This window comes from Sardina pilchardus, chromosome 5 (assembly GCF_963854185.1).
Source record: "Sardina pilchardus chromosome 5, fSarPil1.1, whole genome shotgun sequence".
Lineage (NCBI taxonomy): Eukaryota > Metazoa > Chordata > Actinopteri > Clupeiformes > Clupeidae > Sardina > Sardina pilchardus.
Genome location: NC_084998.1, coordinates 22,165,757 through 22,178,256, shown reverse-complemented (window position 1 = coordinate 22,178,256; position 12,500 = coordinate 22,165,757). Strand labels below are relative to the sequence as shown.

Below are 12,500 nucleotides of genomic sequence, written 5' to 3'. Positions count from 1 at the left end.
CTTCAAGGATGCTCTGTGTTCTCTCTTTCTTTCTCTTCCTCTTTCTCTCTCTCTCGCTCTCTCTCTCTCTTTCTCTCTCTAACTAACCTCGCCCTAACCCCCCCCCCCCCCCCCCCATCTATGTTTCCCGTCTAAACTGCAGAACTGAGCTGAATTCATCCGTGCTTCTCTCTCTTAATGGCTCAATTAGCATCCATATCAGTATGCAGATGTGCACTCTCTAACTCCATTCATATTCAAAATGGCAGTCAGCGGAGGAAAGCTAGCAGAAAGTACTCTTAATGGAACACTTAACAATGTTGACAAGGACTCACAGACACACACACATACAGACAGTCATTCTTTAGGGCATAGCTGCCCTTGGTGAAAAGAATGGATAGCAGCTGTTCACACAGAACATACCATCTACACAGCAGTAGATGCTCTTTGTTGAGACAAGACCCCAATAACCCAATGCCCTTGTGTATGCTTTTATGCTTGTTTTTCCTGCCATTTATGTTATGTTATGTGTTTCATGTTGTCACATTTTCAGTTTTAACCAATCTGATTGGTCACAGGCACATCAATCAACGGTTATGCTAGCAGCATCTCAGCTCACCATTGGTGGAGAGGAGGAAATAGGCGGCATTCTGTTGAGGCAGCCAGCGGATCTTGTTGATCTTCTCCTCGATCTCCAGGCTCTTCAGGTAGTCGAACTCAGGCTCGTGGCTCTGAAAGGTGCTGTAAACATTGTACTCCCCCCTCCGATGAGGCTGATTCTTACTCTGAGGAGACAACACAGAAGCATTTATGAGGAGAGGCAGGGGTCTGCTCATTGAACCCAAAGCAGGGTGCAAGTACTGGGTAAACACCATGGAAAATATGTAGAATGGAATTCGCTACATTGTGTAGTCTATCATCTGTGAGGTTTCCTTAAAATACCTATGTGACTATTATTTCCAAAATAATGTCAAAACAACAAAATGCCGTATTTTTTTGGCCCCGGGATATATTCTTCCTTTCCAATGACAGTATCCAATATCAGTTTGCATAATTCACAATGCAAATGATTTGCACTGGCAATGCAAACCTCTTTTCATGTGCGCAGATGAATATGTTTACATGCAGATGAAAATAATGATACTTTAGGCGTGGCTTCAGTAGAGCTTTTGCCTCGGGTGTGCTGGGTGTTTTACTAGGGGTCCAAATTTGAATCCTGGCGGTTTGAATCCGGCGGTTTGGCCCAGCGCAAACCTTTGGACGTATCATTTCCTAGCACAACACATGTACCAGCGCAGAGAACAACTGGACCCTTCTCTAATCCTAAGCACTACAGCCCAGAGTACTGTACACACACACGGTGCTGGAGAGGTGCTGCCCGCTCTGTGATCCTCCCAAAATGAATATGCTACATGAGAGTCTGGCACGGCCCACAGACATGACAGACATGTGCACAGATGGCCCCTGCCCTGGAAGGGAGCGCATCTCATGGAGTGGAGCAGCAGCCTAACACACACACACACACACGCACACACACACACACACACACACACACACACACACACACACACACACACACACACAAACACACACACACACACACGCACGCACGCACGCACGCACGCATGCACGCACACACACACACACACACGCACACACACACACACACACACACACACACACACACTAGCGCTGCTCAGATGCAACATGATTATATTTCCACAGACAATGCAAGCGCTGCGTAACCAAACCAGAATCTAGGGCAGCAGTATAAACAAAACGAGGTGTAATAAAACAGGAGGCTATTGCAAATGTTTCAGAGAAACATGCAAACACATGTACATTCTGTTTGCAAATACTGAAATGTGACGCAGGTTCTTTTCTGCGCTACCGGGAACTAACTAAAGGGATGAATTTGAATTTATCAAGTAAAGAGTATTAAAGAGTATTATGCGCAATACATCAGTAGATTGCACAGTTATGTCATGATGTGGAATTAACCCCGGTCTTTTAAAAAAGGAAATGCCAACCTGGACATGCCCTTATCATGGGCAGACCAAAGGAGCTATTATGAGTGTCTAATTTAAAACCATTAAGGTGTGAGACTACATCAATAGCAGCAGGCCAGACCATGGAAGCCCCAGTGTCAGGTCTCTCCCCTCAGGAAGCACCTGAATCAATAGCCCAAATTCAGATGACCAAACGGGAGGTGAACGCCTTAATGGAAACAGATTTCTCCGCGGCAGGGGGCTGGAGGTTCAGGCAGCGCTGTGTCTCCACAAAAGGCTGGCGAATGAGGGAGGGAGGGAGAGAGGGAGGAATATGAACTGTGGGGGGGGGGATAGAAGGAGGAACATGAACAGAGGGTGGATTTGGGAGTGGTGGTGGGGTGGGGTGGGGTGGGGTGTGGGTTCTCCGGTGGTTGTGGATTAACAGACACCATGAAACATCCTTAAAGCTGAAAAGGGGAGGGAAGAGAGTTGCCTCTCTGCCTGCTTGCCGCTCGGAGCAGACAAAACCAGACAAAATATTCCAAACCAGACAAAATATTCAAAGCATTGTCTAGCCCCTTGTTGTCCTGCTCCTACTGCTGAAGTCTAGGCATCTCAAAAAGCGCTCAAGATTTGAAGTCGGCAACCAAGAAAATATATCACAATTACTACAAATGTGCTGAAGAAGATAAATATTTGACAGAGTAGAACCGAATAAATCGAAATAATTCATAACCACTTCATGAATACTTAAACAACATACAACATTAAAATGTTATTAATGATGAGACACAGTTTGTGTCACCCGAGAATTAAGTACCCAAGATCTGGCAATCATCAGATAGAAACAATTTTTCATCAAATGTATCGTTTTTTTCAATAGACACCATCACCATGTGCCCTATGAATGGCCCTTTTGGTATCCATGGGAGCCATCTAATCAGTATTTATTTGCGAAAGTAAGTATTAATACCAGTTATGTCATGGTATTAACAGTACTTGCAGCAGTAGTAGGTTATTTCTAATAATCTACCACTAATGGACGATTTGAATTTAAAAATATACCACATAACCATTTTCTCATATTTTGCCCTCACTTTTCCTCTGATAGTATATTGTGGATGTCTGTCTGTCTTCAGGCTCACAGACTGGAATGGGGGCAGCTGGGAGGGGATGGGGTGTGTGGTGAGTCCTTATGTCCTGTTCTTATGGACAGGAGGTGTGTGTGGGAGGGTAGCTGAGAGGGGTTGGGGTTCAGGATGAGTTGGGGATGTGGGTGTGGGGATGGGGTTTGGGATGAGTTGGGGTATGGGGATGAGTTGGGGTGTGGGGATGAGTTAGGGTTCGGGATGAGTCCTTACCTCCTGTTCTCTCTGGAACACCACCACGCGTCCACCTTTGTCCCCGGTGGCCAGGAGCTCCCCAGTGTTGTTGAACTCAACTGTGGATATGATGTCAGCTGCAAAGGAGGGGGGGAGAGAGAGAGAGCAAGACACCAGTTAGGTCTCACATTACCTCTACCCAGCAGCAAAACACACATCTCAAAGGCAAGGCAGGTTTATTTACATACGATGGTCATTCAGAATGTGATGCAAAAGAGCAGATCAGAGAATAGAGAAAAAATCTAAGAAATAACAAATACAGATGAAAAACATTATCTATCTGAACGGGGTTTATTATGTAGCAATACATTGTATGACGGTTGAATACATTGGCTTGGGGTTCAAGCTAGGATTAATTGTCACTTGAATAATTTGACAGTATTATCCTTTGGTGTGAATAGATGCTGTTTCCCTAATGTTCCATGTAGCTGTGATAAAGCATGATACATCTGTCTCAATATGGCACTTAATTGCTGTACCAGGTGGAGCACACACAGAAAGAGAGAGAGAGAGAGAGAGAGAGAGAGAGGGAGAGAGAGAGAGAGAGAGAGAGAGAGAGAGAAAGAGAGGAGGACAGAATTGTGCTTCAAAAGAAGCCTCTGCAGATCCTATTTTAGGACCAAGGACACAGAGCTGTCAGACTCAAAGCACAAAAACACGAGAGCCTGAACACACACAAAAACACGAGAGCCCGAACACACACAAAGACAGGATCCAGGATGGAAGACGTTCCAAAGAGGAGGAGAGTCGACAACCCATAACACACCGCTGCAATTAGCATCTATAGTAATGACTATCTCAAATGCTCTTCAATATTTGAAATGAGAATTAACATTTATCCTGATAAAATCATCAATCAAAGGTTATGTATGATAACATGATTTTGTATCTCTTTGTCTACCTATTTATTGTTTAATTTATTATGAAAAAGAAACACCTTGTGCTTTCAAACCACTACAACAGCAATATCTATATAAACAAATGAGCATGCACACCCACACAGTCATACAAACACACATACATACACACAGACACACAAACACACACACTCCCCATACACTGTCTGTCACCATTTCATTGATATGCAAATCCCACCACCACATTTCACTGTCAAACTCAGTGCCTGTCAGAAGCATGCTCCAAGCTCGACAATACCTCTCTGCATAGGAAGCCCTGGGAGAGTGTGTGTGTGTGTGTGTGTGGAAGCCGAGATAAAAACACAATTGCCAGGGCTGGTTTTCAATACCCCAAAAAATGTCACATCCACATCAGTAACCATCAGATACGCCGGCAAGATGTTCGTAGGAAAGGGCTTGGCAATGTTATTGCTGAAGGCTTGGCATTATGAAATCCCCCCCCACCCACCCTAATGGGCATATTCATCACTTACAATATTAAAGATGGCAGATACAAGCTCACTTGTGTCGGCACACCGAGTGAGCCGAGATAGTGTCACTCCTGTGACATCCAAATATGTCAAAAATGCCTAAATAAATGGCCAGTGACCATGTCCCAACAGTGTTCGCCTTGAATGAACCTACAATTACTGTAAGTGTGTATCTCTTGACAAACCTAGCTCAACGCAAACGTATTACTGCTATCACAATTCCACTAAGGTGTGTGTGTGTGTGTGTGTGTGTGTTTGAAGCACATCAAAGAGGGGCTACGGACCGGCTGAATTGAATTGTGGGAGTGGCTCTGGCCAATAGCAACCCACCGGGGGCCAAGAGAGGAAGTAGGGCAAGCGGGGATGTTTAATTACGCCAGGGCACACTCTGGGGAGCGGCGCGGGCATCAGCGCCGGAGAAGAGAGGGAGGAGAGAGAAGAGAGGGAGGAGAAGGAAGAGAGGGAGGAGAGGGAGGAGAGGGAAGAGCGGAGAGGCCAGCGAGTATCTCCTGTCGCCACCGACAACACCAACGCTGGATCTGTGTCACGCCCCCGTAGCGTGGGGAAGGGGGATTGGCACACCCCCACGCCCACCGCGCCGCACCACACCGCACCTCACCCCGCACTCCAAAGCCCCCTGATGAACACCAAACGCCTCTTAATTGTAAGAAAATTCCAGAAGGACGGCAGACGGAAAAACAACACAACCAACCGAAAACAGAGGTGGGGTGAACAGAGAAACTGAACGCTGGCATGGAACTGCGCTGGCTGCTAGCATTAGCCATTACCGTGCTAATTGACTGTGTGTGATGCGATTGCCCGCGAGTGATTACCTCTCTGTAAATAAGTCGTTTGGCAGAAAGGTGTGTGTGCGTGTGTGTGTGTGTGTGTGTGTGTGTGTTGGGGCTGCGCTACCACTCGGGTGTCCTTACGCAACCTGGAGAGATTCCCCCCTCACATGTCAACACGTCGGACCGATCCGACATAAACAGATCTGCACCAAACACCAGACACGGTCACAAACGCTGCCGATCGGCACAAACTCCGAGACGCTAGCAGAGCCCTTCCCTCCAAACAATACTGCAGCTACTCTGGCACGGATCGCTCTTACAGGAAAACAAAACAAAGCGAAAAAAAGTCTTTTGTTCTCTCACTCGATTAATTTCCGACCCCCACCCCACTCATTCTGACTCGGTATCTGGCGCGCCGAGACGTACAGAGCAAAGACTCGCAATCAATTTCCTACCTTTGACACATCTTCCTTGGTCTTCCTCAAGGAGATGCATCTGTTTGAGAGGCGGTGGGATGCACTGTTGCTATGCAATCCGTTGGCGAGGAAAAAGGGCATTCGCTCTGCGCTCACTGCAGCTCTCACTCACTCTCTCTCTCTCTCTCTCCCCCTCTCTCTCTCTCTGTCTCTCTTTCTCTTCTCTCATTCGCAGGTATATTTGTTTGATGCTGTGAAAGAAATCGACCCCATCTCTTTTCGCCGTCCCATCCTCCACAGAATGCTAAGCCCTCGGAAAAGGCTCCGAGCCTTGGAGCCACTCGCACAAATCCTAGCAGCTAAACAAGAGGAGCTTCCTGAATAATTCTTTTGTCCCTAGAGGAGATCGTCATAAAATGTGAGAGGGAGAGAGAGAGAGACAGAAAAAAGCGAGGGAGAGCAGAGTTATATAGAGACTGTGCGATTGACAAGACTGACAGAGTGAGAGAGAGAGAGAGAAAGAGAGGGAGAGAGGGGCAGAGAGAGAGAGAACAAGAGGGCTGTGTGCTTGCTGTTTTTTCCCTTTAACCCTGACACACCTACGTACGTTTTCTCTCTCTCTCTCTCTCTCTCTCGTGTGTGTATGTGGGTGTGTGTATGTGAGTGGAGAATTTAAGAGTGTGGTTTCCATGACAACCCCCTCCTTGACTATCGAGCAGGGCTGTGTGTGCCGTTCTTGCGAGAGACTTTGTTCTTGGGGAGTGGAACTGGCAGTCCACAGCAAGACTGTTTAGTCTTTCACAATCCTCATTTTAACTCACAGGTATAAGACAACACAGTAGACGGCAGCGATGTCAAATCTGCTCCTCTCCTCCTTTGTGCTGTGAGGCAGAGGTGAGAGTAAGTGTCTCCAAACCAGCAAATCACATCTTCCACCGAACCACTCAAAGACCACAAGCCCTTTTTTTTCCAGTGGTCCATTCACGTTATGTAACTGTTCTCATTTTGGTTAACCGAGTCAAATCTGGCTGGCTTAATAGGGAACAGGTAGCCAAAGTGCTTAGCCACCCTTAAGCTGTTCTTTTCAAGGCTGTGTTCCGCATGGACAAATCAACCAATGGACTAGCAAATTAAATAAAAACATTCTCCTTCAAAGCCATGCTTGCTGTCTATGTGAGTGAAATACAAAGAAATAAACACAGACAACAGGACAATTGGCTCCAGAAATTAGTGAGTGAGGAGTGGGAGAGAGTGTCTGCCATGGTACAAGGCTAACAATGGCCCAACTTGGCAAACGTTTGCCCGTGATGACAAAGGGGAGCTATTGTGCACTGGGGTAAAAAGGCCGTCCTTTCAGCCTGTCAGAGGACATTTCGTCTGGGCTCTTGAGCCAGGGGACTGAGCCACAGGTCCTCAGAGTCCCCAGAAGAAGCTGCTCCTTGTCTGGACAGAGAAGCTCCCTCAAACACGTCAGACCATTGGAACAGTGGTGCTGATTCAGAGGTGTGTGTGTGTGTGTGTGTGTATGGCTGAACATCACCAAGACATGCAAACATAAGGGAAGGGGAGATCTGGATTACGACACCTGAACTCATCCACACGCATATACAGAGTTTCCCTTTGGGATAATAAAGGAACTGAACTGAACTGAATAGTATACACAGGCGTTCAGAGAGAGAGAGAGAGAGAGAGAGAGGGATGAGAAAGAGAGTGATGGATTGTCTGCACTTTCCACAAATTCTGCCACAGATGAGGCATTTCAACATTTTCTGCAGTAGAATGATCCATTTGGTCACAGATGTGTTCCCTCAGTGGAGATCTCATGAAGAACACATTGTGCTTTTGTATGTTTGCATGCGCACACACACACACACACACACACACACACACACACACACATACACACAAACTCGCATCAGTAACAAAGAAACAACAGCATTCTAGGCGCTTGCCAGGTTGTTTGTATCTGCCTCTGCATTTGAAGAGCTCAGGGAAGAGAGGGAAGAGAGGAAGGAGAGACGGAAGAGAGGGGAAGAGAGGGAAGAGAGGAAGGAGAGATGGAAGAGAGGGAAGACAGGAAGGAGAGTTGGAGGAGAGGGAAGACAGGAAGGAGAGATGGAAGAGAAGGAAGAGAGAAAGGGGAGAGACGGACGTAAAGAGGACACACACGGAGAGTAATTACGTCTCGCTCACATCCCTGCGCCTGATGGAAAGTCTGAATTCCAAATGATTCTCCCTTCACTCCGCCACACAAAACACCCTGACCTAATTAGGCCCCTGGAGTCTCTCCTTTTTGTCTCCCCCCTGCGCTGCCGACTCCCAACCTTTTACATCCTGCTCGCCAACGGAATACACAATCATCAAAACGAGACCTGGTTCCAGAGCACCGAAGGTGTGTGTGTGTGTGAGTATGCATGTGTGTGTGTGTATGTGCATGTGTGTGTTTGCGTTCATGTGTGTATGGAGTGGGGGGGTAGTAGTGATGCAAGGGGTGGGTGGATGTTCTAATTTCAGGAGTAGAGGAGAGGGTGGGGGTTGTAGTGTTTCAGATGATGCTGTTTCTGCTTTTCGGTTGGATTCAGCAAGGTTACAGATTTATCACATCAATCTCTCATCTCTCATATCACATCAATCTCTCATCGAAACAATCATCAAATGTGTGTGTGTGTTTCTGTGTCTGTGTCTGTGTCTGTGTCTGTGTCTGTGTGTGTGTGTGTGTGTGTGTGTGTGTGTGTGTGTGTCTTTAAGTCAGCCGGTGAAGTAATAATGATGTCAGTGCGGTGCGGTGCGGAGCGGAGTGCTGTCTGCATGAAGCCCTGCCCCGGCCATGACGGGTCATTAGTATTCCAGGCCTGCTCGCTCAGCAGGGGAATCAGCGGACACCACCGCTAATGTTGAACTAATTCTATTACAGAGCTATACGTGTGCGTTCACATGTCTGTCTGCTTGTATGCGTGTGTGTGTGTGTGTGTGTGTGTGTGTGTGTGTGTGTGCACTCTAACGCTAGTGAAATGAGATCAGTGGGTGATTGAAGAAGAAAATAATAATAAAAAAAAACAGCAGGCAATGGGATGACAGGTGACAGAGGAGGAGAAAGACCTGAAGTGTGAAAGGATCATCTTTGCTGCAGTGCTTTGTCCTTTTTGTGTGTGTGTGTGTGTGTGTGTGTGTGTGTGTGTGTGTGTGTGTGTGTGTGTGTGTGTGTGTGTGTGTGTGTGTGCGCGTGTGTGTGTCTGCTGCTAACTGGAGTGTATCAGCTTTGGCAGCCCCCCGATACTTGAAAAGCCTGAAACCCCACCACCGGCTCGCTCCCCAAAACCATTATTAACACATTAAACATCAGACCCAGCAAACGTGTGTGTGTGTGTGTGTGTGTGTGTGTGTGTGTGTGTGTGGGGGGGGGGGGGGGGGTGAGCCAATTAACGCCGGCTCTGGGATGAGTGCGAGACGCCAGGCCCTTTGTTCTTTGATGGTGCCCCCAGTTAGCGCGGAAGAAAGAAGCCGGAGACACATATCAGAGCAGACGAGCCTCGCCAGTCACGGGACAGAGTAGAGGGGGCGAACATCGCCGAGCGACGAGACAAAGAAACATCCCTGCGCCTCGCGCCTGAACGCCACGCCGCCCTTTTTTCCTTGTTGATTGTGATTAATTCGCCGAGCAGGAGTCTATCAGGGCTTTAGCACATGGATAGCTTCTTTTTTTTCATTGGAGATAAGACACGGATTGTGACTCTTTTTTTTTTCTTTCTAAATAAGGGGCTCAGATCGGCTGCATATGGCACGCTTTCATGTGTTTTAATGGAGGCAGCAGTGATCTGAAAGCCATCGGGATGAAAACGGCTTGTAGCCTTCTGTCAGTGACTCTCACAGCCATGATACCCCAAATGCTTCAAATGGCCCTAAAAGCTTTCCATTTCTGATGGATTTCAAAATGGTGATTGGGTCTGTGGGTGGAGTTAGAGCCTTGGTCACATTAGGCTGATATTCAACACTGCAATCTGGTTTGGAAGGCTGTCTCGTGGTCTCTTTTGCCATTTACTGTGACTGTGGGCATTTGTAGTCATATACAAGAGAGCATTTCTTTATCAAATTTCCACTGGTTTAGTGTGTGTGTGTGTAGTGTATGTGTTTTTGTGGCTGTGTGTGTATGTTTCTGTGTGTGTGTGTGTATGTGTGATTGTGGTTGTGTGTGTACGTTTCTGTGTGCGTGTACATGTGTGTGTGCTATTTTACGACAGTGAGCCTCTTGACACTCTACTCTTTGGTCCACTAAAGCAAGACTGAGAGCCGGAGTATAAATCACAAAGCCAGTAAGCACTCACACACACCCCGAGGGTCAGAGGTCATCGTGCCACATGAATGGACGCCCCCCCCCCCCTTCCCACACACACCCACACACACACATACACACACACACTCACACTCACACACACACACACAACAACCGCCTCCATATTCTCTACACTACCCATCACTAAAATCAATCTCAGGTGATGATGCAGGGACAAGGCCAAGGCCATGAGACGAATGCTTTAAGTTCATCTCAACCTGTCCCCGCCTGACACACACACACACACACACACACACACACACGCACACACACACACACCCCATTCCCCTGATATGCCGATGCCTCGCCGTATCATTAAACATGTGCAGTGGAAGCAGCACACAGGAGGCACCGATCCGCCTGCCCCTGGCTCTGGCCCGCCAACCTCCGCACCTGCCACTGATTGAGGGGGAGATTGGATCCCCTCCGTTTCCCTGCATCCACCGCTCCCCACCGCACCGCACCGCACCGCACTGCACCTCCCGGAGATGAGGGGCTAAAATTAGAGTGCTGCGGATGCAGATGGCGGTCGATCTCGGGGAGCCGGGCACCGAGATTGGGGTGGAGAGGGCGGTGTGGACAATGACTATATGGAGGACGAAAGGATTTTATTATTAAATTAAAAAAAGAACAGACGAATGATTTCTATTCCACCTGATCTAGCAAAAGAAAATGACCTAGCACTTGAAGACCTGGAATAAAGGAATATTTCTGAGGGGGGTGACTCTGAAATGTGTGGATGTCAATGCATATCTGATAGGATTGCCACCCAGAAATGTGTCTATAATCCAACCTCAAAGGGGTTCTTGATTCTTGCTCTTGAAATGGTTTCTGAAAGCAGCTGAGGCAGAAACATTCCTCCATCGCCAGAGAAGCAGAGCGAGGAACAAGAAGACTTCACAGACCATTCAGTCTCTCTGAGCCCGTGGCCATGAAAGACGCCTTCTATGGCTCTGCTCACAGTCAGTCTCAACTGGAGATGGACTTGAACTCTTAAGGCCACCAATGTTGTTCTGTGAAGGAAACATTATTCACTTTGAAAGAAAAAATTCAGGTTCATTCAGGTTCTTCTCAACAGAGCGATGACCTGAAGACCTGAAAGCTTCAGCACTGCAGAGCTGCTGTGGTAGGACAACCATGACTTCATAATCCACTTCCTCCATTTTGTGTTTCTGTCACTTATCTGCCATAGCAAAGCTCCAGCAAAGCCAAAGTCATATGTTTAATTCAAAAAACGCATTCATGCTTCATACAGAATGCTTTCTCCTCCTTTCTTGTGCTGAATATTGAATTGAACAAATGCGTCTTCCAAAATTATTAGTAAACGGGTACTGTATATTACACTGTAACAGTGGGTATACTATGCTGTGGTCATGCAGGTTGCATGGCACTTACATCAACCTTCTGTTATATTCTGATTTCTGTTATAGGTCTTATACTGTGTGCACATGCCTTCAATCTACAGTATGAAAAGAACTTCTTGAATATTCCGTGAGTGCTCGCACATAATGAAAACGGCACCCGTATGTTTTGTGAGGTAGCCAGACAGCAAAGTCTTCTTAGAGGTCCTGTGATCTGTCTGTAACTACATCGGTGGCGTCCTACAGAGCATCAGGGCCATAATCAACAGTAACGAGACTAAACGTTCAGCGCCGCATAATCTGGGCCCCAGTCAGAAGGAGGCTGGGGGGGGGGGGGGGGGGATTTGTACAACCCAGATGGGATGCAGCCCAAAAGGCAAGCTGTAAACAAGCTCTCAAAGCCAGTTGTGTAACCCCTATCCCCAGCACTCGCCCCTCCATCCTCCATCCTCCATCCTCCATCCCCCTTCCCCGCCCACCAGGTAGGATGCAAGAGGCAGCCGGCTCCTGAGTTCAAGGTATATCGCTCCACACCTGCATGAGAGGGAGATTAGGGTGCCGCTCGGCTGCAGAGTGACGTGCGTCAGAGGGATTGACTCGGGATTATCACACCGAATGCGGCCTGTCCTCCTTTTCCTCCCAGCGATGTAAACACGAACTACACACTCCACACTCCAGGAGACTTGAAACATGCTAGCGCAAGGGAAGTCAAAATTCATTGGTGAAAATATTGACAAAGAGCCCAAACGATACTCTTGTTTCATGCGTGAGAAGATTATTCAGTTAAAAAGCTATTTTTACCTTAAGGTATCAACCCTTTGGTTGATCCTCAACATCCTCAACATCATTCATCATTTCATGAA

At 47.3% G+C, this 12,500-nt stretch overlaps 1 protein-coding gene across 3 annotated transcripts in view; it reads right to left on the bottom strand.

Moving 5' to 3' along the window:
- Nucleotides 1-12,500, bottom strand: part of LOC134080479 (serine/threonine-protein phosphatase 2A 55 kDa regulatory subunit B beta isoform) — a 77,964-nt gene that overhangs the window by 15,179 nt on the left and 50,285 nt on the right. For 2 of the 3 annotated variants that reach the window (XM_062536942.1, XM_062536943.1), the window contains exons 2-3: nt 3,332-3,429; nt 599-764 (exon numbers count right to left, since the gene is read on the bottom strand). In XM_062536942.1, the coding sequence (XP_062392926.1) occupies nt 599-764; nt 3,332-3,429 (264 nt within the window). Of the gene's footprint in view, nt 1-598; nt 765-3,331; nt 3,430-5,985; nt 6,102-12,500 lie in introns of those variants that run through there. The other variant, XM_062536944.1, reaches the window with a different exon arrangement.